At 39.6% G+C, this 27,855-nt stretch overlaps 1 protein-coding gene across 1 annotated transcript in view; it reads right to left on the bottom strand.

Moving 5' to 3' along the window:
* The window catches only part of ZNF407 (zinc finger protein 407), a 339,001-nt gene that overhangs the window by 308,666 nt on the left and 2,480 nt on the right, over nt 1-27,855 (bottom strand). Inside the window, exon 2 of the mRNA XM_061448907.1 lies at nt 230-5,041. Coding sequence (XP_061304891.1) covers nt 230-5,006 — 4,777 coding nt within the window. The 5' untranslated portion in view covers nt 5,007-5,041. The remainder of the gene's footprint in view (nt 1-229; nt 5,042-27,855) is intronic.

The raw sequence follows: 27,855 nt of genomic DNA, 5'->3' as shown, positions 1-27,855 counted from the left end.
AACAGAAAGCAGAAGGGTGACTGCACTTAACAATATTCCTATATTTTCTGACCTTTGATCACTGTTTTTCATACCCATTTTGGCCATTTTGAATTTCATTGGGGGATCATTAGGTGATATGCATGCTAGTTCATAAGAAATGTTAAAGAGATTAACAAACAGAAAAAAGACCAGTGGTAAAATTCACTCTGCTTGAAAGGGACCACTTGCAAAGAGAGCATTTCCATACCTGTATGGGTACGGATGTGAGCTAGGAAGGCCATGGAATTGCTACTTCTACACATCTTCCCACAATACTTGCAGATATTGCCTTGGTTCTCTTCCCTCTCCCTGTTTATTTGCTCAGTGTCTTCCACAATGTACTTATTCACTTCCCGCAACAGTTCTTCATGTTGCTCTTTGATGTGCAGAAACAAGCTCTGCTCCGAATCGAAGGGCTCCGTGCACTTCACGCACTTAAAGGTAGCGCCTCCTTCAGGCAGCTCCTCCACGCTTGCCTGCTCATTCCGCATGTGCCCAGCACTGGTCAAGTGCTGGTGAAGGTTGCTCTCTGTGTAAAATGATTTTCCACACAGTAAACAATGAAAATGTTTCTCTTTTGAAGGATGTTTCATGGCTATGTGAACATTTAGTCCGCTCAAACCATCTGCTAGAAAACCACAGTCATCACAGCGAATACGTGTCAATTCCCCAAGGGAAATTCCTTCTGACTTCTTTTTCCCACCACTTGGTGAAGGGTCTGCTTTCACTGTGAGCTCTCTAGCCTTCACTCCACTTGACATCTGTCCTTCAGCAGAATGGTCACTGACCTCCCCATCTTGATGGCTTTTTAACCTCACTATAGAAGAATCAAACTTGCCAAAATTTTGCAATGCCTTTCCTTTATCATCAGCACTGATAACCGTTCCTAAAGCCTCATTATTACTTTCTTGCATGCCCTCAGCTGTTGAGCCATCTGCCTCCCAAGCATTGTTATTTATAGTTACTTCTGCCTCATGTTGTGCTTCCATAAGGGCTTCTTCCTCCTCCCCAGTAGGATCCTCTTTGAAACTTCTGTCACCCTCTAAACTATGTATATTTTGTACCATTTCTCCACCGTTTCCAGCAAAATTTGATTGCTCTACTGCACTACTTGTTTCTGGAAGAGTTAGCATAAGTGGGCTATTTTTTTTCAGAGGTATGTTTTTCAGAATGTCTGTGTTTCTACATTCTACTTCAGGATTTTCTTTATATGCTTCCAAGCTTTCCTCACCTTTTCCTGAATTCAAGTTTGTGCTGCTTGATCTATTTTGATTTTCTGCAGTGCAATCATCATCCGAGTTGAGGGGCTCCTGACCATGCCCACTTTGATGCAACTCACTAGTACCTGTTTCTTTAACTGATACTTCCTTGTCAAGTTTAACAACTTTACCTTTCTGAGGAGTTTGCTGGAAACCTTCACAAAAATGTTTTTCTCCTCCATTTTTAGACTTCTCTTCAAGTTCACCTTCTACTGTATCTTTGGAATCGCCTCCCTTAGGCATTCCTGAAGATTCATGTTCTTCTAAGATGGTACACTCAGTTAAGCTTTTACTCATATGATCACCTTCTGCTGCATCACTGGCACATTTTGTTTCACCTAAACCAGTTTTTGATTCTCCTGCACTGTGATGGTGCTCCTCTTGAGACAAAGCAGTGCCTTCTTTAGTGACATCTGCTGTGTTTGCTTCTTCTCCGGAAGAATAAACGTAAGATTCTCTTCTAATTTTATGTTTCTCTGTTGCTGCATGCCTGATCATCTCTCTACGAGTAACAGCATAGTAGTCACAAGCCATGCAGTAGTATTCAAACTGTTTCGTATGTTTTCGCTTCACATGCAGCTCTAAAGAAGAAGAAGAATGAGCAATGAAGCTGCAGTGGACACACTTATTGTCACCCGCACCCAATGCTCTTTTCTGGAGGCATGGGTCACCATCTTGTGTACCCCTCGCTGGTTCCAGAAACACGTGTTGGTTTATGTTTAATGGATTGCTAGTATGCTCCAAATCTGGCAGCCTGCTGGCATTTACAACTTTCAGCTCAGCATCTTCTTGCTCAACTTCCTGATTGTCTAAGACAGAATTTTCCAAATCTAATGACTGGTTACCATCCTCAACATGTTCATATAAGGCAGTAATCGGGCTGTTACCCTTCTTGCTCATGGATTCAAAATTACCTCCTTTAGGGCTAACGATTATGTCTGAGTTCTGTTTTCCAGGTCCCTCTATTTCAACACGACTTTTGTGTTTTTTGGTTGCACAATGGCGTTCCATGTCTCCTTTGGTTACAGTGTAATAATTGCAAACCTTACACAAATAGCTGTACTGATGACTATGTTTACGTCTGATGTGAACAGTCAAATTTGTAACACTGGAGGCCAAAAGACCACAATGGCTACATGTCCTAGAAACAGTGCCTTTGGGTTTCCCTCTTTTGGGTGCATTAGCTAAAACCAATTCATTTTCAGCAATCCTTTGATCAAGTGGAATGATTTCCTTATTTCTTGATATGTTTTCCACAGAAGAGGATGAAACATGTATAATTTCTTTATCTAACTCTGTATTCCCACTCCCAGAAACGGAAGGATCCACTACTGTTTTAATACCACCAATGCCAACACAAACCTTTTCAATACATTCTTCAAAACGTAGTCCAATGTTGTTTTTTCTGGCATTTTCAAGGTGCTTGCTTCTTTTGATATGCTTCTCCATTCCTTCCCTACTCAGTGAGTAGAGATTACATGCTTTGCAAAGGAAGTGATACTCCTGTGCATGTCGGAGTTTTATGTGCCTTGTAAGAACTGTGGAAGATCTTGTCTTATAAAAACACTTTCTGCATTGAAATTGCGTTTTATTCAGAACAGAATGCTTTACTTCATTTTTATGGTTTATGAAGGAAGGGTTTGGAGGTTTTGCTTTCATTGATACTTCCATTTCCTTTGCAAGATTTTGGCTATTGTTTGATAACGAGTCAGCATAAGCTGGCACTTGCAAGGTCTGATCACTGTTACCCAGAGGAGTGGCTTGCTGAAAGACTGAACCATCATGTTTCTCATTTTTTTGATGTTTTATCAGCTCTTCTTCCATTTGAAAAAAAAGAATGCAAGTTGGACAACTATGGGACATATTATGTGTTTCACTCATGTGGCTTTGAAGGCTGACCACATTCAAGCTGGTAAATGAACAGAGTTGACAATTAAAGCTACAACCACCTATCTGGTGTTTATTGTCCTGAGAGTGTTGTTTCATGTCTTCCCTGACTCCAGAGGAATAACTACACATCTGACAATGAAACTGGATCCTTTTCATATGAAGCTTTTCAACATGAACTTCCAAACTTTTCCTGTTCTGAAAAACATGACCACAATCAGTGCAAGTATGAAGAACACTATGATCAGCAGTAAGGTTAACATCACAATCTTTAGCATGTGTAGTGCTGGAAGAAGGGGTATTTGGCTTATCTTCAGTAAGATCTTGAATTTCTGAAGTATTATTACCTTTACCTCTGGCATCTGTTTCTGTTTGTGACATACAGCTTGAATCACCAGACTTAAATGTGCTGGAGATACGCTTCATGTGTAGTCTCCGAGTTTCCGACTTGCCTCTCTTACAATTTCCCAACAAGCTGTACCTTCTTTTAACCTGCCTCTTGAATTTAAAAGACCTACTCTGTCCAAATGAAGACCTTAACAAGACAATGTTTCTTCTGCATTCTGGTCTCTCAAATCTCCTTGTCAAGTTTAAACTGCTAACTGGCTTTTTGGTAGTTGGAGGCAATTCTGTTTTCTGCAAGATACTTTCTGAGGGTCCTGGTATTTCTATTTTTTCAGTACAGACTTCATAATTTCCTTCTACAGCAGAAGAAAGAAATGTTTCTTCTGTCACAGTATCTGCTTTTTCAGTGGGAACATCTGAAGATGGTATCATTTCAATCAGTTCAGTGCCATCATTTTGTTTAGACAAGCTTACTTTTGAGCCTTCCAGTGCACTGCAAAGACTTAATTCTTTTGCATCAGCAGCCTTTGCCCTTAATTTACTGGTCCCAGGTTTTACTCTGACATTCCTTTCTTTGGTTGCAGTAGATCGCTGTTTTTTGGAGTATTTTTTTGTCAACATTTGTACAAATCCTCCCCGTGCAGCAAGATTTTGGCGCCGAAGGTGAGTCTTGCCGAGGAAATGAGAATTTAGGAGATTTTCCTCAGCACTCTGAAAACCACAAAGTTCACAACAAAACATCTTGGATTTCTCATGATCTTGCTGGACATGCATATGTAATGTTGAACTACATTCAGCTTTGCAACTACAGTGAGGGTATGCTTGCTCTTTGGATAGTTTAGAGGAAATTTCTCGTTTATTGTTTTCCTTATCAGAGCAGGAAGGTAAACACTGATCACTCATTCTGCCTTTGAAATCTCCGTCTATGTTTCCAACTGCATAACCAATACTGACTTCTTCTGAAGAACACAACTTATCATGAACAGCAGCTGGCTCCTCTTGTGAATGTTTATTTTCCCTGTGAATTTTCAATATGGCACCATCAGCACATTTGAAATCACAGTGTAGGCACAGGAAACTTGAATTAAGTATTTCATCACCACGACAACTGGTGACTCCTTCCCTATTTACAGCTCCAGCTACAATACTACCCGCTTCTCCAGCTACAACTTTGTGCAATTTTCTTTCACTATCTTTCATGTCTTCTGAAGAACTCTGCTTTCTCTTTCTGGAGACATCTTTATGTTTGTCTGCTACAACAGCATCCAGGTTTGGTGATCCTGACAGTGCCCTTTTGTTTGTGCCATTCTCTTTTCTTTTCTTGTCAAGGTCCCTGAACACTTCATCTGATACAAGCTTTGTTTTCTGCTGAGACGAAGAGTCACATCCAGCATTTTCTCCTGATGTATTTCTCTGGGATTCTTCTGTCAACTGAGTTTGTAAACTCTCATCAACAGCATCTCTCTTATTTTCCTCCCCATCCATTCTTAACATTGATATTATAAGTTGTATATCATTTGGCTTAGTACCTGTAAAACAAGAGAGTTGTTATTAGTATTTCGTGCACAACCAAAAGGTAAAAGAGTAAAGTGAAAAAAAAAGCAATATAGCAAATGGAAGACACAAACAATGAAAGATACAAGGCTACATTTTCAGCATCGTGTCTAAACTTTCAACATCTAAAAATCAAACCAACTTCTAGGCACTTGTTTACAGAGCTCACTGTGGTGAGCACTTGTGAGTGAGCACCAACTTCAATAGTTTTTGTGTAATTATGTAATTTGCTACATGCTTAAATCTGGGCAGACAGGCCTAACCTTTGTTTCCAGAAGCATATTTAGGACATGAAACACTAACAGCTTTCAGGGAACTAGTCATGGTATGTTCAACACTTCCTGCAATAAAAGTCCAGTTTCTAAAATTTAAAAGCTCCAAGGAGGAAATGGCCATGACTGCAACAACAAGCAAAACAAAGCCAACATAAATTTTAAACGTTGTAAGTATGAAGCTTTCTTTCCTTCCCCTGCTTAGATTACCTGCTAAAGAGTGAAAACACAAATAAATACACATTCTAAAGGAATATACTGCAAGTTTAGTTCCCATCATTTCTAAAATATCCTCTTTAAAAATTCATTTCCTATTTGGGATTGGGAGATGAGGGGGTGGGAGGGAAGTCACGAAACAGCAGTGTAGAGAAGGGCAGCACCTTTGAGCACAAACTCTAACCATCCAAATCCAGTTACCCAAAGCTTTTGCTCAACTGCCCAGTGTGACCTTCCTGCTCCCAAAAAGATGTCAACACTAGAAAACTGATGCTACCACACAGATTATAAGAGGGATGGGGATCAAATCCTGACATTTATTACCTTTTCATTTTGATAGGAAGTGATGGAGAATTGGAAATGCATTTCATTTTAACAGATGATTAAATACTAAATGTTTATCTACATGCTTTACACTATGATTTAAAACTCAATTTGCTGCAGATCCAAGTATCCAGTTTTTTGTTCAGTTACCCACTGAATGAGGCCATGACCACAGCTGTAAGTACTTTCTGACAAGATTAAGTAATTGCAAGGTTGATACAGATAATACAGGGTACAAAAAAAACATTCAAGTACATGCTAAAAAAAAATTTGCTTATTTTTGAGGACAAAGTAATATTAAACTGTGAAAATATACTCAAATCAGTTGAACTAATTAACTATTGAAGCAAAAAAAAAGGCTTTTCTGCTTAATAATAATTTATGGAAGGCCTATAAGAAATTGAACGCACAGTTGTTGCATACATAGAACAGGTTTTCAACTGTAGGCCTCTCTAAAGTACTGACCCAACTTATAACAAGCTAGCTATCACAAGAGAATAACAACCTCTAGATCACAAAAGCCCTTTGGAGGACACAAATATTGCCTTTTTATAGATGTTTTTTTTGATTCTTATACACTATTATTTAAATTTGTTCACTAAATCATGACAGAAACTATCACAATTAGAAGTAAAACAATCAGATCTATATTCTCAGCTGGTTTAAGTCAGCATATTGTCAGTATATTCAAAAACACTAACAGCAATTAATAGCAGAGGACGATGAAGCCTTTGAAGTGCAAGCTTGCCCTGAAAAGGTTTATGAGTACTGTTTGGGATACAGAAAAAAAGATCAGATGAAAATTATGCTGTTTAACTGCAGTAAAGTTTTATTTATATAACTTGGAAAGTATCAAGCAATTACTTCAGTGATGGATGCCACAAACCCATCCTTAGCTGTCTGCATGCAGTAGCTGTGGGTCCTTTGCCTTGCTGGACCTCCATGGCAGGTTACCAGCCCACCACTGAGACCACTCTTCCTTTGCATGGTCAGGTGAAGAACAACAGTTTTTTCTCTCCTTTACAAGACAATTTGCAATCTCAAACCAGTTCTCCATCTTCTTTAGAGGATACTCTCCTCTCAGACCATGGGATTTATCAGAGAGCCTGACTGGCAGTGCACCAATACCTCCACTGGAAATTTCCACTGTCAAAGGTTCTACCAGGGTTATTAGGGTTTCTCCGTCAGCAAAAAAAATTGATATATCCAAGACATATTAATAAATAAAGGAGTGGTAGCTCCACACCACACTTTCCTCTGACATGCTTCATGCCCATTTAAAGCCATCCTATAATCTGATTGAAACCTTTAAGTACTGTCACACCAAGATCAACCTCTGACAGAAACTGCAAGCCAAACACACAGTGGTCACTGGAGGTGGATGCTTCCAGGCTGTCACAGGCAGGTACCAGCAGTTTCAGAACATGCCTTTTCTGCTGCACCAGCACAGATTCAGCTCATCTCCACTAGTCACCCATCACCTCAAAAGAGATGGCTGATTATTTGCATACAGTATCTGAAGGCTTAGAGTTACTTCTCCGTATTTGTTCACTAACTCGCCAACAGAAGTTCATCCTGCTTTGTTCTACCAAAACTCTCAGATCACAGTCGCAATTCTGACACCCAGTCTTGTCTTTAGCTCAGCTGTACTGCACCATTTAGGATTTTTCCAAGTACTTAGAGAAAGAAAAAAAAAAAAACAAATTATTTTTTAATCTTGTAAACTCTGTATCCACAGCTACAAACTGGTTGTGAAAAATGCAAAACACATCTCACAAGTCCTGCCAATAATTTCAGTATGAAATTAAAATAGTTAAATATCTAACACATATATGCAAAACGCCTTATGCCCCAGCCTTCTTGCCTAATTCCTCCAGTTCTCCAAACCAAGAGTAAATGCAGACACTTACCTCCATCTTTATTTCATGACAAACTTATAGCACGCAGACCTGGAATGCACTCTGCTTCATTTACAGGTAGTACTCCTAATGAAGTCAACATGTCTATTCCCACAACTAATAACAAGTATTACCAAGGCAGTAGCTACTTGGCTGCACAGCACAAGTTAGGTGTAGCAACAATTAACGATACGCCTTTACCAGTTTCATCTCTATCTCACATCTGAATTTTCATGAAAACAGTCTCCCCCTGTATGCTTCCCAGAGTTAAATTTGCCTCTGTCCCACCTCAATATAAACTGTCAAAATATCACCATATGGGAGTTTGCACCTGCATGATACCATAACCCAGAAAGAATTCTCTATGAATAAAAACAACTATGAGGCAATTGCTGTTGTCTCTCCAAATTTACCCCTGCTTTAATTAACCTAAGGAATTATATTGCCTTTAATTTCGTTCTCTCTTAAAGCTACCTTTAGGAAAAGAGCGCATCTCCTGAGGCAGCCACTAACAGCTAGAGTCACGACTTTTTGCTGGGACTACAGACAGTGATTTGCTGAGCTGTGTGGCCAGTTCTCCACATCTCAGACAAGATCTAGACCACAACACTGAGCCATGTCTCTGTTTCTCCCCACTGTGATCTTTGTTCAGATAACACAGCTGTGTCTCTAACACAGTATCAGTAACATATACCTCAGATTCCTTGATGAGAGAGCAGTGTCTCAGCTTCCTGCATAGATTTATTGCATAACTGATTATCACTACTTGAAGAATGCATTCAGCATACCGTAAGCCTCCTCTAGGCAGAAGGAGCCTATAGTGCTTCCCCTGCTGTAAGCTTCTCTCCTGAAAGCTGCCACAGGACAGGAGGACAAAGGCAAAGCAACAAACTGGTCACAAATGTGGGTGGTCCTAATCCTCAGCCTACATAAACCAATTCACTTCTGCTCTCATCAAAGCCACTACATTAATTAAGGGGTAGCCTACAGTTGGTACTAATACAGGAACCAAAGAGTCAGAGAAGGCATCAGCAGTACACCAAGTGTGTGCAGTACCAGGGACCACAGGACACATAAGGCTAAATAGGTTTCTTTTTGCAAAATTAATCTTAGATCAAATCTTAGTCTGGCACAAGGATCATCACCCGGAGCAAAGAATCAGCATCTGGAATTTGATTGAATCAACTGGTAACTAAAACCACATTGTAGATGTAACAACCCTCTGTAGCCATGGCAGCTTAAGCACATGCTTATGTCTACCTCCTACTTATTAGTGTGGCTGATTAAGCCTTTTGATATCAATGTAACACTGTCAAACTCATACAGCAGTAGAAGTGGGGAAGAACAGCTCTTGAACTACCTTATTCATGGACCAACAAGACGAAAACTGATGCAAGATGGAAGTTGTCATGCTCTTCCTTCTGCCTTTACAAGATTCTGATTACATTTTTACAAGAAAAAAATATCTAAAGTGCCATGACACAAAACCACTTAATGTACTGCATAAATAAACCAGAAAGGATTTATATAGGCACCAGCGGTATCACCAGTTACAACACAGCAGAATACCAGAGCACAGGATCAAGCCCAGCTAAGCCAACAGCATCAAATCTTCAGTATTTCCATAGTTTAAAAACCTGGTTCTGTCAAACAGCGGTGTCCTAACATCATAGTTGATGTTCAGAATGAAGCTGTTCTAACTCAAAAGTGGGTTGACTTTTTGTGACATAAATCTTTTGTTAATGTTCATATAAATCAAGTATAGCTGAACAGATTCTTAAAGGATATGACCAAAAATTAATTTGCCACATTAGCTTCAGGTTAACAAATTCTTCTGCTTGGAGACAGTCATACATTACCTAATGCATTTTAAGGTTCTTTGTAGCATGCTGCTCTTCCCAAGTTTTGGAAAGAAGCTTCCTGTGGCTTCCACATTTTTGAACAGAAAATGCTAAACTCTGTGATTCTGCTGGAAATAGGAGCTGCATGTTTAACATAACAGTTTTCTTCAACAGTTTTCCAAGTATCCAAAGGAAGTTAAACATGATTTTAAGATCTTCAAAAGCAAAATGTTTGTTACATATGCTACATCTCCATAGGCCAAATATCCAAATCTTTACAGAATAAATGAGGAGACACACACATTTTTAAATTACAACTGCATAATACACAATACTTTGGCTTTGTCACAGAAACCAATATAGCTAACAGATTCCTCTCTGTCATGCACTGGGATTTCAAATCGTGGAGGGTTTTTTCAATGTTTAATCCAATTTAAAAGACATCCCACAGTCAAAATTCAGCACAATCTCACTACCTATAAAGAAGAAAACAAACACAAAACTGACAAAAATACCACTTCCTGAGCTGCCACCACCATTTTTGACCAAGTAACACAGTTTTTTCTATTCTCCCTACAAAGCTTTTTTGTATATTGATATGGTATCTGCTACAGTTAAAAGCAGCAGTCATTTGCAAACTGAAGATGTTTTCTTCTATGGAAATACCCAGTCTTCAGTGTTTATAAAGGATGTGACACATGGGAAACGGAGTTTCTTTCTTTTCCAGTAAAAATTTCCCTTTTTCAGACAATTCTTCCAATGAAATCATGGATACGATGAAGCAAAATCATTTTAATGAGCTCCTTAAATAGCCTGCACAAAACTGAATGCGAACAACTCATCTCAGCATACCTTTGTGTCAACCAACCATCTCATTTTCAAGGGCATAACATCCTTCCTAAATCAAATCATAGGTCTGTCTTCTGGCCTTACAAAGTTACCCCACTTCCTTCACAGAGACTAATCCAGGAAAATAGTCTCCTCAATAATGGAATACAGAAGACAATATGGTTATTGTTCAAATTGAGCAAACATCACCTTTATTTTGAGGAGTATTCGATGCTATCTGCTACAAACGTGTATTTTCCCTTGGAGCTCAAGAATGGTGGAACTTCCAAGCTTTGCATCATAAGCCTGTTCTTCAAGTAAAGCCACTCATATTCCTAGGGCACCAGAACATCCACAGGAGACTTCCAAACAGGCTACAGTCTTTCAAAGACTAAAGACTGAAATTTCCACACTGATGTATCTGCAATAGTTAAAGTAACTAGAGAGAAGAAAAAAGTAAATGCAGGTCAAATCTCTTTTCTGTCACAAGCTGTAGTACCCTCTCACATACCCTACAGTACCCTGGAATTCATCAGAGGAAGTACACAGGCACTGCCACTGGCACCTGATTCAAAAATGTTGGAAGTCTTCCTTTTTCCTGCCAGCAAAAGATAAAACTAAGTTGAAATCGCTGTTACTTGCAAACTGGCTCTTGGAAATTTTACCCAAGAAACCTGGTCCTAGTGGACCCTGACTCTGTTATTCTTTAAAACATAAGGAGTATGAATTTCCTAAACAACATCCTATTGTTTAATACAATATTTACTAAATCTCCATCAACCTTTGCTCCAAATTAAACCTAAAAGACAAAAAAAAGATGGCTTTGCTGGCACCTTGTTTTAAATGACTGTATCATATGAAAAGCAACAAGAGGCCTCCATCACCACAGCCAAAGATGCACTTGTCTACTAACAGCTTAAGCAGGCTTGAGGACATAGCAGCACCAGCACAGGTGAAAAGGCCAACAGAAATGACCAACGTTCTGCTGGCTGAGAACCAAGAACGCATTTTCTGAGTAATGTGAACCAAGATGCAGAAGGGAAGTAGAAATCAGGGGAAAAAAAAGGCAAGTTTTTCTTGCCAGAAAGAAGGAAAAAAGGCTTCTTTTATATACTGAAACATTCTCCGCAGTTTTTATATTACAACAACAAAAAAAAAGATTATTTTTCAGATATTTATTACCCAGCTATTCACTGAGGCACAGCTCACCAAATATAGAAAAAGAACCTAACCAATACCATTTTAAATTAAAGGTAGGCTGATAATAGTTTGAATTTATTTTATCCACAATTATGTAAGTATGCCAAAAAGTCATACTAAATAAAATAAATGTTTCATTAAAAACAAACAAACAAGACAACAAAGACATTTAGTGTGAAGTCAGGACAGCAAAACTGTAGAAAAAGCATTAAGGAGGGAAGATGCCAGAAAGTAGAAAGGGAAATTTAGCATGTTTTAAACACTAGTATTTTCTGACTGATCATTTTAATTGCCTTGCCTTTAACTCTTTAATGACTTTCTACTGAGGTAAATCAGGCCTACATGGTTTAGCTTACTGTATTTATTGCCATCTTTTAAATTACTAAGGCAAAGAATGCACATAGCAATCTGTATATATGCACAGGCTTCTCAGCGTTGTACATCCTGTTTTCCTCTTGTCAGCTGCTATTCAAGTAGCTCAGCTGAATAGCTTCATCAGGTTTTGGCTGAACAGGTAACATAAAGATTTAGGTTTATTCCTGTGGTAGGTTAAAGTTTCCACAGAAGAATACAAAGTGTACAAATGCTTCTAAAGAAAAGAAGTTAATAAAAATAAAAGCATTCTGATGACACCTGGTGGCCACTTCACACAGGGAAGTAGTTGCATTTCATCTGAGAAAAAAAAAGCAGATCAAACAGAAGTGTTACATGTTCTTTTGGTAAGCATACCTACAGAAATGACAGCTGACACTATTATCAATTAGAGTATATACTCATTAGAATATACATCTTTACATGCTTCTATATATCAAATTATTACTGTTACAGACACATAAATATACTCAAAAATTTAAAGACAAAACCTGGTTTTCTGAACAATGAAATAGAAGTGAATTCACTGGATGTATTTCAGCTTAATCCTACAAGACATATGAAACTTTCTTTTGTTTCAGTTTTGGTTTTCCAGGTCGGCTGCTTAAATAAGACAGAGAGTGATGGGGGAGAAGCACGGTGGAAGCGGGTGCCTGCCTCACACCAGGGTGCATTCAGAAGGGCTTTATGCAATAGATGCTGCCCCACATCATTGCCACAACATGTTAATTTTCAAGCACACTTCAACCTTCACTTCTTTTTATCACTGGATCTCTAATAAAAAGAAATTAATATCCATCATTAGAAATTTGTATTAAAAAAGTGATAGCTGCACACAGATCTCAGCTACAGAGGGGGTAAACCCTTAACATGCAGGGGAAAAGCTACATGTCAAGTCATTCATTTTCTCCTTAATTCATGCAAGCAATCACAATAGGGCTGCCATGTCCTGCACAACACAGAGGTAGATTTTTTTCCCCAACAGATGATTACCACTAAGACTTAAGCCATGTATAGTTGTGCAAAGCTTGGCTTTCTCCATAACAACTGACATTTACTTTGAGGTGAACAAACCCATGCTTCAGCTGAAGTCACTAAACACCTTTTAAAGTCATGTATTTCTGAGCCCTGAACAGGTTACCACTGAATTTTATTCTAATTTGTATCACTGTCCATATCAACAGATGGAAACCAATACAAGACAACAATGGGAAGTGTACAGGTGTGACAGTGGCATTGTGAGTCCAAGCACTGGCAATATATGATGATACCAAAACTATCCATGACTTCTGTGCTGTCAGTGATATTAGTCAAGTGCTACCCTTTTGGCACAACATGGTGCCTCTTCCCATCCTCAAGCTATGGATGGGAACCTAAGCCATGTAGCCATAAAAGGTGCTTTCACTCCAGCAGAGGACAGAAGAGAGGCAGAAAGCCAACCAGGCTCCCGCTTCTACCCAGCAAAACACACTCCTGGTCATCAGATGGAGAGTAGAGATGACTGAGGAGGCAGTGCTGTGGTAAAGGGCTCTATGCACACGGGAGAGAAGAAATAGGGGATGCCCCAGCAGCATCCATCATGGACTACTGCCTGTACAGTGAAACTACATCTCCCCAGGACAGGTCCTAGCCAGCTAGAATTAAAGGGGGGATGAAAGTGGGGAGAAAGGACAACCCCTTGTTGACACCACCTTCATCTACAAAATCCCCATCTCCCTCTTGTCCAAAGCATTCACAATACTGACACTTTGGGAACAAACGCTATTAAGGTTTCAAATGCCACTGCCTATCAATAGTGTTCATTTCTCCCCATGTCTGTTGGTTTCAATGCAACAGATTTGCTGCCTATCTAAATCAGTCCCTGAAATTCATCTGTCTTCCAGAACTAGCAATTAGCCTAAGCATGTGCACGGTGTCAGCAGGATTCCTCCTAAGCTTGATGTGAGGCAAACAAGTTCAAATGCATTCCCAAACAAGGACTCACCTGACAATTAAAATTTCCATTTCTCCTGCAGTAATGGTGTATGTAGTGCAACATCAGGAACAGTTGCACTGAGAACCACTTTCCTAATACCTACAAAAATTACAAAGGTTTATTCTGTTATACCGAAGAGCTGCACCTTCTTACCTGTTTCCTGTTACTGAGGTTATGTAGTGTGCAAAATCCTCTCATTTTGAAGCACACCGTGTAACAGCTACACAAGACTACAGTGAATTTCCTTCAGTTGTGGGTCTATCACAGACCTGACTCTCTGGCTGGCATCCACACTACCGAACAGCTCCCTGAGAATATGGAGACCAAGGTGAGGGGAGCCCCCTTTCTCCCACAGCCAGGAGGCCACAAAGAGCCACTGAGAAGCTGGCCATCGCCTACGACCCTCCTCCTCTGCCGGCTGGGAAGACACAGACTGGTCAGCTTGGTGGCCCTAGGTGTTGCATCCTGCTCCCCAAATCCCTCCTGGGCAGGGAGTGCAGCATTCCATGAGACCCTTTCCACTCACAGCTCCTGCCATTGCAGGAGGTCAGAGCAGGACCACGTGGCACTTCCCTGGTGAGGCGACCTCAGGAGCTGGGTCAGAGCTTCAACTTGTGTGTGTGAGCTCTGTATTTCCTCGATACATCGCGCTGTCTTGGGAACACATTAGGAGAGTGCTGTTGCCAAAAATACTACTAATTCCCTGAAAAGCACCGAGTTAAAATCAATCCCACAAACTTTCCTGAGATCAATAGGTTTTAATGAACACAGAAAACATACTCTGTGGCAATCATGGGCAGGTACCCGGAGACCAAGCTAGAGTAAGAAATTACACCTGCTCCAAGGCTTTCCTGGGAAAAAAAATAATTGACATATTACTAAGTAGGCTATCACCTAGCCCAAACACCCCCAGGATCTGAGGGGCACAAGCTCACCCTTATGGGTGACCTGCATGATGATTTATAACTGCAGAAGGCAGCCAAGACGCAAACTCAGATTTTTCCAACACACAGGGCAGGGTTTCAGTGCTGTGCTCTCAGCCCAAATGGCAGACCCAGCTTATTCCTCTGATGGAGCAATGCGGGCAGGATAGCAGACTGCAAGTCAAACGGGGTGCTTCCTGAAGCAAAGGGTGCCGGAGTAGTCTGGTTTTCTCTGAAGTGGTAAAAAGAATATTCAGTTCTGTGTTTCAGTCATCAACAGTTATTTTCATGGTAGTCATCCTGGGAAACCACTTCTAACAAATGCTACAGGATTTCTCTTCCTAGCTGTAATCATTTATGGAAAAGAGACAACAGTCTGCAATTAAAGCTTACAGTTAACAGAAGCAAAAATGTTTGCGTCCTTTACACTGAAGCCTAATATTAAGCATGCTGTTCCATCCTGTATTTTCCAGAAGACTCAAGCATTACATCCTATTTTTCTGAATCACCATCACACAGATTTCCACTTTCCAGTAAATTCCATAAATATTTGATAATCAAATGTAACTTCTGTTTTGTCAGCTCTGCAGCCTTCCTCATTTTAAAGCACCAAATTATTTTGCTTTTTAAGTGAAGCAGGAAAGGAATCCAGTTCTAACAGTGGCCCTGAAATTCTGTTTTACAATTTAAAGTATCATTTTGTAGCGCATGCATCATTTTTCCAGCATCTATTGTCTGGTATTATTTCTGTAACATAAGATTTTACTGGTTAAACCCCTGTAACTGCACAAATCACAGCAATATAAATATGCAAAGGTTCATATTACAACCGCTACACTTTTCTCATCAAACTTATTCTATATTACTGTGATGAGATCTAAGTATTCTTAGATGCATGTCCAATGGATAAGAAGAAATAAAAACCTCTTTAATGCCTATGAATTCCTCATAAAATCCTCTTCGTGCCCCCAGCCACAGAATCATTTAGGTTGGAAACCATGTGCAAGATCATCAAGCCCAACTGCTAACCTAGCACTGCCAAGTCCACCACTAAACCATGTCCCTAAGCACCTTTTAAATACCTCCAGGGACAGTGACTCAGCCACTTCCTGGGCAGCCTGTTCTAATGCTTCGATCACACTTTCAGTGAAGAGATTTTTCCTAATACTCAACCTAAACTTTGCCTGGTACAACTTGAGGCTATTCCCTCTTGTTACTTGGGAGAACAGACCAACACTCACCTCTCTCCATCCAACTTTCAGGTAGTTGTAGAGAGCAATAAGACCCCCCCGAGCCTCCTTTTCTCCAGACTAAACAACCCCAGCTGCCTCAGCCATTCCTCATCACACCTGTGCTCCAGACCCTTCACCAGCTTTGCTGCCCACCTCTGGACCCGCTCCAGCACCTCAATGTCTTTCTTGCAGTGAGCGGCCCAGAACTGAACACAGGATTCGAGATGCAGCCTCACCAGTGCCAAGTACAGGGACACAATCCCTTTTCCAGTCCTCCTGGCCACACTATTTCTGATACAGGCTAAAATGTCTTTGACCTTCTTGGCTGCCTGGGCACAAGCTGGCTCATGTTCAGCAGCCGTCAATCAGCAGCCCCAGGTCCTTTTCCTCCAAGCAGCTTTCCAGCCACTCTTCCCCAAGCTTGTAGCATTGCATGGGGCTGTTGTGACCCAGGTGCAGGACCCTGCACTGAACCTTGTTGAACTTCATACCATTTGCCACAGCCCATCAATCCAGCCTGTCCAGATCCCTCTGCAGAGCCTACATACCAGCAAGCACAACACTCCCACCCAACTTGGTGTCGCCTGCAACCTTCTCATCCAGACTACTGATAAAGACATTAAACAGAAGTGGCCCCATTACTGAGCCCTTGGGAACACAGTCCACCAACTGGATTTAACTGCATTCACCCTCACTCTTTGGGCCCAGCCACCCAGCCAGATTTTTACCCAAGTATCCTAATGCCACTACCTGTGTTTTAAATTACTTAAAATACCTACAAACTGAAGTCACTGGGTATAGGGCATTTGAAAGTCAAGATATTTCTTTAAGTGCCTCAAGATATTTCTTTAAGTGCTTAGAAAGGATTCAGAAAGTGACATCAGATATCCAGATTTCACCATTTTATTCTCAGAACAAGTTGTTCAGAACTGAACAAAATGATATTAAAAAACATTTATGTAATTAAAATTAGGGTTTTTTTATTCCAAAACTCAACAATTACGAAAGTTTAGCTGCATTAACAATCCCTTCTCCAGAATGCTTCAAAAGAAAAATTAAGATATATTAGACTATTTTTAATAACTTGTAGATTTTAAGAGTGCCCAATTATAAATGAAAAAGCACTACAGAATAAAGGTAGCAAATGCACAAATTCAATGCTATTAAAAGGCAGACACATGAGATCTCATGTATCTTGTGCCATTTGTAAAAAGGTTGTTTTATTATCAGTGTAACTAATCACAATGAAGCCATCTCTTACAATCAAAGACATCATAATGAATTTTCTTTACAGCTACAGAGAAATGGGATTTGCTGTTCCGTATCAAACTAGAACAGGCTGTATAAATTCTTCTTCATATTTATTGTTAAATGTAATTTTTATCTATAAAATCAGCCATGAAATATTAAAAACTGAAACAACAGAATTTATATCCTTTACTTAATTTAGTTTAAACGGTCTAGTCACTAAAGAGAGGGAAAAAAGGTTACATATGTATTATAACATGCCCTCCCCTCTCCCCCGCTAAGCATTTCCATTATAAACCACATAGTTTTTGGAATTTATAACTCAGCTGTAAAAATTCACTTCATTCTTAGAGCTGGTATACTTTTCCTTTTACAAATTTAAATATATATACATATAAATATATATATTTATATAAATTTTTATACATATATAAAAAGCTCCAGGAGGAAGCAAAAAAGGATGAAAGAGAAGACAAAAGCAATCAGACTAAAAACTTCATAGCTTAGCCACTTAAATCAGTAAATAAGGGCCATCTACTGTAATTGAGACCCATCTTCCACCCCGAGGAAATGACAGGAGATGGTCAGCTGGCTCCACCGCAGCCCTTTGCAGATGGGTACCAGGTACTGACCTCCAGCTACTGCTGAATTAGGTCAGGTTCAGGCTGGCACATGGGAGGAAAACCCCCCTATCCTAATGCTGTCTCCTGGAGACATCTGTACAACTGGGAACTGGATGAACTGAAAGAGCATGAGAAACAGCAAGAAGCATGAAAATTAAATATAAAATCATCTGTGTCAAAGAAAACAAGCACATCTTAAAAACAATCAATAGACAAAACAGCGTGTAAAAAGGGGTTTCTCCCAGTTAAAAGACCTAAGACTTGAGAATTCAGAAACTGGAGACTGGACAACATACACTGCAATGAAAACTGCGACAGAAAGATAAAGGTAGACAAAAGCCATCAGAAGTTCATGGAAGCTAAAAAGATTAAAGGGTATAAAACTGGGGTTTTTAATATAGCATGGAAAACAATTCATACGTAAGAACACAGATTCCAAAATGAAGCATGAAATAAGGTAACAAGAGACAAGCAACCTATGACCTTAAGGTGTAGGCTACAAAACAGGCTATTTCCTACTATCAGTATCTTATTTTCAGCTCTCCCCTAAAGCATAACAAAAAGCACAAAAGCAAAATACACATTCATTTTCAGAGTTCCCATATTATGGTCTAAAAGGAATAGAAAGAAATAAGGAAGCAAAACCCTGCTTTGGTTCTCATAACGCAGCTGGTGAGTTGGTCAAGCTGGCAGAAGCAACAACCAAGCTACACCAGGTGACCGCCTGCAGCTACTTTCTCAGGGGTACAAGAGAAGCTGGCAAAGACCTGAAGTCCAGAAATGCTCATGGTTGCTCTCCTCATTTAGAGGAATGCACGAAAGCCTCCTCCTCCAAACCTACTGGAACTGCTTGATAAAGTGATGTCCCCTACTTCTGAAAACAGAACAGTTTCAAGCGTGCATGTGTCATGCAGGTATTAGTAAATTTTCACGATGATTCCGTAAAATCCACATTCATTCTAAGAGTATTTTTAGTTTTTATGCGAAGAAGTGCATAGGCAGTAAGATTATTTCTATTTGAATTCACTATATTTATTATAATTTATGGTTAACATGTATTCATTACAAAAGTATGTGTTGAACAATCATGAGCAAACATTTACTATTGGTTTTACCTGCCAGCTGTGGTTTAGTAGAAGGACACTGAAGAGCATTAGAAGCATTTTCAGAATTATTTAAATAAACAAATATTTAAAAGCAAAATCTTAATAACATGGCATTTAATAATAAAGCATATTTAGAAAGTACTGGAATGTGGAAGAGTACTACTGTTGAAAATGAGCCTTTAAATTACCCCTGTTTGGAATGATTGGCATAACTGTATTATCTATACATTTTTACATTGCTTCATAGAGCCAGTTCACTAAATCATTAAAAATATACGACTGAGCTTCAGTTTGACCTGCAGTGACTCCTATATGTATTCTCAAAATTAACACAAGCACTGAATGCTACTAATCTTCAACTTGTAATAACTGATCAAATACTGCCCTGTAATTCACTACGAGCTAAAATCATAGTGCTGAACTGTGCATTTTCAAACAAGTGGTTTATAGTGCTAGATTTAAAATGCAAAGTTTCCATTATATTTAATAATTAAAATGCATGCTGTGTTATGGTTACATTTGGTGACTGGATTAGTAGTACCCCAACTGAGTTAAACAATGCCTTTTTCCTATTAGAGTTCGTATTACCATATTATCTATTTGCTTAAGAAAAGGAAGAAAAAAAGCACAGCAAGGAAGAAGGAATAAAAAAAAAAATATGAATATCAAACATACTGAAAGACAGTGAGGACCAAGACAGCGAGAAGACCTGGTATCAGCAAAATCTACACTAGCTGAAAGCAGAAAGCTGAAATATGTGTGCATCTAAAATAGGAAAACTTTCTTAAGAAAAAGAATATTCTCCCTTTGTCAACAAGAGTTTTTAAAGTAAAGGGTTTAAAACTCTGTTTGTTTGCCTAAATACAGTCTCTACAAATTTAGGAAATACAGACATCACTGTCGAAGACGGACTCTCTAAGGCTGTCAACTTCTTAATCAGGGTCTGACTTCACTGGAAACTGTGAAATTATGTAATTATTTATGCTTGGCAATTATGATGGCTTAGACAATCCCAGCACTATGAACATCTTCTTTTATAAACCAAATTTTTACTGCAATTTTTGTTTTGGAAATATGCAATTCTTTTTTTCTGTGCTTTCTAGGTGGTTTATAAAAACAAAATTTAAATATAATGTGGCATATTTCTCCTCTCTTAAAACAGACATCACTGAGCTTAGAAACATAACTTACAAGGATGAAAAATAATTAAAAATTAAAAACAAATTGAAACTATGACTACAATTACATCAGCTGAGTTTTTCTTGGCACTGTCAGATTATGTGTCACCCAAAACACTGTAATTACAGGTCTTATGACCTTTTAGTACTTATAAAAAATGTATAAATAAAAGATTCTTTGACCCCAGAAAAAGACACATTCCTACACTCTTGAAACATTTAAGTACAAACTTCAGAGACTAATTTTGTTTTCATTTTAAGTATATTTTAATTATCTTGGTATCAGCAGCAGAAGACAGGCTTGTGTGCCTGAAAGCCTGCCTCCTTCTATACCGGTATTAGCTGGTGTAACGTATTACCTATGCCTGTACACCACCTTCTCAGAAATCTATCCCCTGTCGGGGTATACACCCTTGGTATTCAAAGTACAAAAGTACCCATTCTCTATGAAAAAGAAGTTTATTCAACACTGTACCTCAAAATACACTTTACTGATACCAGCAACATTTAAAATGACGACGGTAATGTGAATGAAGAAAAAGAGAAGGTATTCCTGCAAGTCAGTCTCCACTGCAAAGCTCAGCATGTTCTTTACCTAAAAAAAAAAAACAACCAAGAGCTAGCAAAACGCATTGTCGGGTTTTAACCTGCCCTCTCTGAACAATCATCTACTGTACCTAATAACCTTATGCCCAAGAAGGATTTTGGGAGAAGGAGCTCCTTCTGTTTCATCAGAAGTCTGCTTTGGAGCAGCAGAAGGGACACCTTCAACAACAGACCTGCATCAACTTTCTCTTCAGTCTCTTCCTCTCCTTCCATCCTCAGGTTGCTATCCATACTGCAAACTCTTTGGGTGACACAAAGAAAATCAGGCAGGGAACAAAGCTGACATACAGCCCTCTGCAGACATCATTAGAGGCACACACAGAGAGTCAAAGAAATACTTGTCAAGAATTTTCAAGCTACCTAGATTTAGAACGGCTCTCAAATTGACAACTCTCTAGCTTTGACAATTAAAAAAATAAAATATGTTTTTTCATACAACATATTCGAAAAGTTCCTGGTACCAACTAGTAACAAAACCGTATTACAAACCCTCTGCTCAAAACCCAGGCTCCGGGGTTTGGGTTAAGGTTTAGCCAAAAAAAAGAAAAGAAAAAAAAAGAAAAACACCAAAATAACAAAAAGCAAAAAACCAAAAAAACACACCACAAGAAGCCAACAACTATTTGATTTCTTTGGGTTTGTGTGCACAAATTACTATGAGATGGAGAGCTTGTGTCAGGTTGTGATTTTGATAATTTTGACACAAATTGAAAAACTTCTGTTAAACTAAACGGAGATACTCCATTTTATAGTCAGGTAAATGACATCAAATTCTCGTCCCACATTTTCTTTCCTTCCTGATTAAATTACATTAATGTACACTCAAAATAAAGCAACTACTGCTAGTCCTAGTAATTCTTTTCAGCACAATAACTTAACAAAACATCACATGCACATATACATGAAGTTGTCAGGGTTCTTTCATATGTCTGCCATCTATGTGAGGCCTTGAAACAATCAGGCTTACACTGTAGTATGTGGGCACCAACATATCTTCCTAAATGCAGGGCAGAAGTGGACATGCTTCCTGTAAGGACCTATAGGCCACTGCTTTTTTACTAAAATACTTTTTATTAACCTGATAGGTATAGAAGGTATTAAAAAACATACTATTCCTTTGTGGAACGCATCGGGAAAAGGCCCAAAACCTTGCATCTTTGCATTGTTAAAAGGTTTGACATAGTATTTATTGCCATATTATCCCTAATTAGTAATTTAAGCTTGATGAGAAGTACAGTTCATTTAAGGTAAACAGGAATTATCTTTCCGTTGTATAGGTAAAACTTGCAAACACGACAGCTCACAAATTCTAAGATGAGAGTAACTAGGAAACTATTCATTAAGGCTCAGGGTATAAATTCAAAACATGAAGCATAACATGCTTAAAGAAGAAGGCTTTATTTTTAAAAGCATTCATTAGGCTCTCATCTCCAAGCCTCAGACTTGTAAATAATTTAAAATGAAAATGCGAATAACAGGGAGAAGAAAAAACAAATGCAATTCAAATCAGTCCATTGTTGTACCAATAAAACTCAAAACAATAGAAGTTGGCAGATTTCGAAGACAACATCCAGAAAACATTTTTATGTATTGTGTCTTTGAACTCAGATATTATTCTAACACTGGATTCAATCCAAAAAAAATTAGCTCTGACTTACAACAATCAGGCTGTGCCCAGTAAAGGATGCACATGCTAAACTAGTAATTTTTAGTATTCATTGCACTTTATTCTGGACCTGCCAAAACAAACAAACAAGCTGCAGCTTATTGATGCTTTTAGATTCTTTATTCTTCCATTTTGACTTTTCAGAAATGTATAACCTATTACCAACTTAGATGACATAAGGCAAGAACCCCCTTCCCTTTAAAGAGTAAGATAAATCTAGGTTTGCCTCACATAGGGAGCATGAAAAGAAGCAGCATTTATTTCACTAGCACTGAAAATGGGAAGTGAAGAAAACAGTAACAAATCAAAAAGAAAAAATATATGGATCACTGCTGCTCTTGCTGCACATCCAGTGTCCCAAATCCAGTGCCAATACACCCCTGCCAAAGGTACATTACACAGGAGCAAACTAGGCGAGCACAACATGTTGTCATTACTGAATTGCTGGAGTTTGATATCCTTTGTATTTGAAACAATCCAACTTTAATGTATGATTTCACTTAAACAACCAGTGGAAGACAAGCACACAACATACATTTCTTTTTCCTTGTTAACAAATCGCATGGGATTGCCAAATGCAAAAGTGCTGTATTTCTATTTCATGGTTGTTGGAGAGAAAGATGGGCACATATGCTGCGTATCACATAAAAGTCAACATATTTGGCGCAGGTCCAGAGAAGGGCAGTGAAGCTGCTGAAGAGTCTGGAGCACAAGCCTGATGAGGAATGGCTGAGGGAACTGGGATTGTTTAGTGTGGAGAAAAGAAGGCTTGGGGGAACCCTATCGCTCCCTACAACTACCTGAGAGAAGGATGGAGCAAGGAGGTGGCTGGTCTATTCTCACAGGTAACAAGTGATAGGACAAGAAGTATCAGCCTCAAGCTGCACCAGGGGAGGTTTAGACTGGCTATTAGGAAAAAAGGTGATCAGGCATTGGGACAGGCTTCCCAGGGCAGCCTGTGGAATCACCATCCACAGAAGTGTTTAAAAAACATGTGCATGAGGCCTTTAGTGACATGATTTAGTAGTGGACTTGGCAGTGCTAGGGTAAAGCTTGGACTTGATGATCTCAAAGGTCTTTTCCAACTTAGCTGATTCTATGATTCTGTATGCTCTCTCAGAAGCCTTAAGCTTACCTCCTGCACCCCACACACCAGGAAATCTGACACTTTTCAGCGACATGGGATTTCCTGTGCAGGAAAGGTGAACCTTTCCTCACCTTGCAGAAGGCAATCAGGAAACTCAGCACTTCCAGCGAGCTCTCTGCACACAGCAGGTGTTTGACTCTTCCTCAGCACACACAGAGTTAGAGCCAGCTCAGTGCTGACCAGATTCAACAAACCCCTCAGGCAGTACAGAAACGAGCCTGATCCTTCCTCACATGAACCAAGGTAGCTAAGTGACCCCTGTTCATGCTTTTCCCTCAGGCACGTAAGTGGATGATGCCAATATGCTACGTACCACCGGTACAGGTAAAGTAAGTAAGCCTCCTCCTGCTAAAGGTGTGTCTTAAAATCAGCTTAGGTGGACTACCTCGTATATCTATAGCAAACATGTCCTACTAACTTAACAAACGCAAACAAACCCAACCACTAATGCACCGAATGGAAATGGATGCAGGCCATGGACTCTTCTGGAGCAAACCCAAGCTTAAAAACCTGCCCTAAGAGAGAACTCCCATGTGCAGAAGTATACAGCCACAGCAGAGCTCTTCCAGCCATCAAAATGGCACCAGAACAGTCGGTTTCTCACATGGCTTGAATTAGAATTCTTGTGCACCCATTTCAAACTTCTTGCTGGAATGTTTCCTACAGAAATATTTGTATACCACATAACTATATGAATTCCAAAATAAAATTACCATAAAACCCAATGATTTCTATATAAAATGATGACTTAGTATTATTGTTTGGTTGAGTTTTGTTATACCTTATAATTGCAGTGAATTTAGCATTTATTTTTTAAATCTTTGTCCCTATTATCTTGAGAAAGACTTCTGAAATACCAAAGATGGGGCTACGGACAGCAAGAAATTTTAACAAAGAAATACCACATAGGAAAGCATCTATATACATCTATAGATTTTGTTTTTACAAAAGATTAACCTATACAGATGTGTTCATCCGGGTCTAGATACCAAAATACTGCACACCCTAACTACTCTGCATGCCTGCTCCTTGGCCACTACACCTATAACAGCTTGTATTTTTAGACTCATAAGGGCAGAGGCAATTAAAATTTATGCTTGTGCCACTAAGGACCAAAGGAAACTTAGAATATTCACAGCCTCCCAACCAAGTTAAATATAACCCATACTATGACAGAGAGTAGTTCAGTAGTAGGCCAGACTACTCAGAAGAAACATTTCTCAGAACAAGAAAACAAAACAGAACAAAGCAAAGAATCAGCAATCAAAAACTCTGCTAATGCAGGACTGGAAAGCAGTCAAGAGCCACACAAATAAGCATTTTACTTTTAGAACATCATTACTGACTCTTTCTAAATGGCACTTAGGTTATTTCTCTCTAAAGAAATGTGTGAATTGGCTAGCACTTACTGTAATTTTCCTTTTCATATTGAGGCAAGAAAGTAACTAGACTTCTTCCTGCTCTAAAGATTGCTGCAGTGTTTTATGTTTGGGCCAGAACCTTGTTTCATCTTCACATGTTGAAGAACTGAAATTAAGTAATGTCAGAAAACTTCCACCTGTATTTAACATAAACACCTAGCATGGGCTATAGATTCTTCTGTAACTACAGACCCTTCGCTAGCAGATGGCAGAAACAGGAGCACAAGAATTCATAGCTGCAGAGCAAGAAGGTGGGTATAGCTCCCCTGTTTTAAACACACAACTTCTTTCTGTGAAGCAAGACACCTTTGGAATTTCTGCAGGTGATAAATTAGAGATGACAAGAACATTTTTATATTTTTTGCTTCTTCACTGGTTTTATACACACACTTCACTGGTTTATATACACACTGGCTTTATACCTGCTCAAATTAACCCTCTGAACTTATGTCTTAGCACAGGCTGAAATCACAGAAGCGAAAAAAAGATATCAGCTTAGAAAAAAAAGTAGCTGTATTTCATTCAAACTTTCATACAATTTCATGCAATGTCGTAAGAATGTCCACTGCAAAGGAAGACAGACCAAAGACTAAACTACTCTGACGTTACCAGACTGATCTCACGTGAACTTTAGACACCCTGGGCCAAGCAACATTTAAGCAGTTGTCACTGTCACCTCCTGTGCAGCCCTACTCCTCCTTCATTCTCTCCTCAACATCCATGGATAATTCTCTGCCTCTTATTAGGACTAAGCATCACCAGTGCAGCATACTGCTCATTTCCTACATGCATTTGTGTCCACCAAAGAAACACCATCGTTCATTCACAGTATCACAGTATCACACAGTATCACAGTATGTTAGAGATTGGAAGGGACCTCGAAAGATCATCTAGTCCAATCCCCCTGCCGGAGCAGGAACACCTAGATAATGTTACACAGGAATGCGTCCAGGCGGGTTTTGAATGTCTCCAGGGAAGGAGACTCCACAACCTCCCTGGGCAGCCTGTTCCAGTGTTCCGTCACCCTCACTGAGAAGAAGTTTCTTCTCAAGTTTAAGTGGAACCTCCTGTGTTCCAGTTTGTACCCATTACCCCTTGTCCTATCATTGTTTGCCACCGAGTAGAGCCTGGCTCCGTCCTCGTGACACTCCCCCTTTATATATTTATAGACACTTATAAGGTCACCCCTCAGTCTCCTCTTCTCCAAACTATAGAGACCCAGCTCCCTCAGTCTTTCCTCATACGGGAGATGTTCCACTCCCCTAATCATCTTCGTTGCCCTGCGCTGGACTCTCTCCAGCAGCTCCCTGTCCTTCTTGAACTGAGGGGCCCAGAACTGGACACAATATTCCAGATGCGGTCTCACCAGGGCAGAGTAGAGGGGAAGGAGGACCTCTCTCGACCTACTAACCACCGCCCTTCTAATACACCCCAGGATGCCATTGGCCTTCTTAGCCACAAGGGCACAGTGTTGGCTCATGGTCATCCTGTCGTCCACTAGGACCCCCAGGTCCCTCTCCCCTACACTGCTCTCTAACAGGTCGTTCCCCAACCTATACTGGAACCTGGGGTTGTTCCTGCCCAGATGCAGGACTCTACACTTTCCCTTGTTATATTTCATCAAGTTACTCCCTGCCCAACTCTCCAGCCTGTCCAGGTCTCGCTGGATGGCAGCACAGCCTTCTGCTCATTCCACTCAAGTTGCTTCCTGGAGGGAGCACCACTTTCATGTCTGTGCAGCCACTGGCCAGGCACTATAAGCAGCCGCACCTTAGGCAGAGGTGGCCACAGCTAGCAAGGCTAACACAGACTAATACTTTCGTAGGAGAGTAACTGGCCAGCTACTGACTATTAAAAATTTATTACAAAATAGCTTGTTGACTATCAAAAACTTAAGCAGGGGAGATTTAGGTCAGATATAAGGAAGAAGTTTTTTACTGAGAGGGTGATGAGGCACTGGAGCAGGTTGCCCAAGGAAGTTGTGGATGCTCCACCCCTGGCAGTGCTCAAGGCCGCTAAGTTGGACAGAGCCTTAAGCAACCCAGTTTAGTGGAAGGCGTCCCTGTCCATCCAGGGGGGCTAGAAGTAGATGATATTTAAGGTCCCTTCCAACCTGAACCATCCTATGATTCTATGAAAAGAGTAATATATATTCCACAATATGCAACCCAAAAAGTGAGCCTAGTCATTCTAACACGTCTTATAATACTGCAGCATATTTCAAATGAATCACTAGACCAGGCATATCTTAAACCAGCATTTTTTATTTGAGTGCTGGAGTCATCCCTCTATTGCAGCCTTTTTGTTTCTCCAAGAAAGAGAATATCTGAATTCCTAACCCTCTTAGGAAATTCAACTGTAGGAGCCACTCAACAATTGCAGTTTGACCACACTTCATATGGCAATCCATCTGTACATTTTAGCTCATGCACAAAACTACAAGTCTGTATACATTCAAAGATTAAAAACAAAACAATACAATTAGGCAAAGCAAAGCTATGTTCTTCTTAATGTTGTGCACACTAACACAAAAATGCTGTTCTTCATTATGAAAGGTTGGTTTTAATAGAGTATTGAAACTCGTAACTGCTTCATACATATGCTTTCTCCAAGTAATCTTCTTCTACAGAAGGAGACAACACAGCCTAAGTTTTAAAAAAGTTTCTAACAAAGAAAACTTTCATGCAAATAAATCATAAATCTTTGATGCTGT

The sequence above is a fragment of the Pezoporus flaviventris genome, unplaced genomic scaffold (assembly GCF_033815535.1).
Source record: "Pezoporus flaviventris isolate CSIRO_AGI_PZ_B2104156 unplaced genomic scaffold, CSIRO_AGI_Pfla_v1 ptg000007l, whole genome shotgun sequence".
NCBI classification, from domain to species: domain Eukaryota; kingdom Metazoa; phylum Chordata; class Aves; order Psittaciformes; family Psittacidae; genus Pezoporus; species Pezoporus flaviventris.
This window is presented reverse-complemented; position numbering and strand designations above follow the sequence as displayed.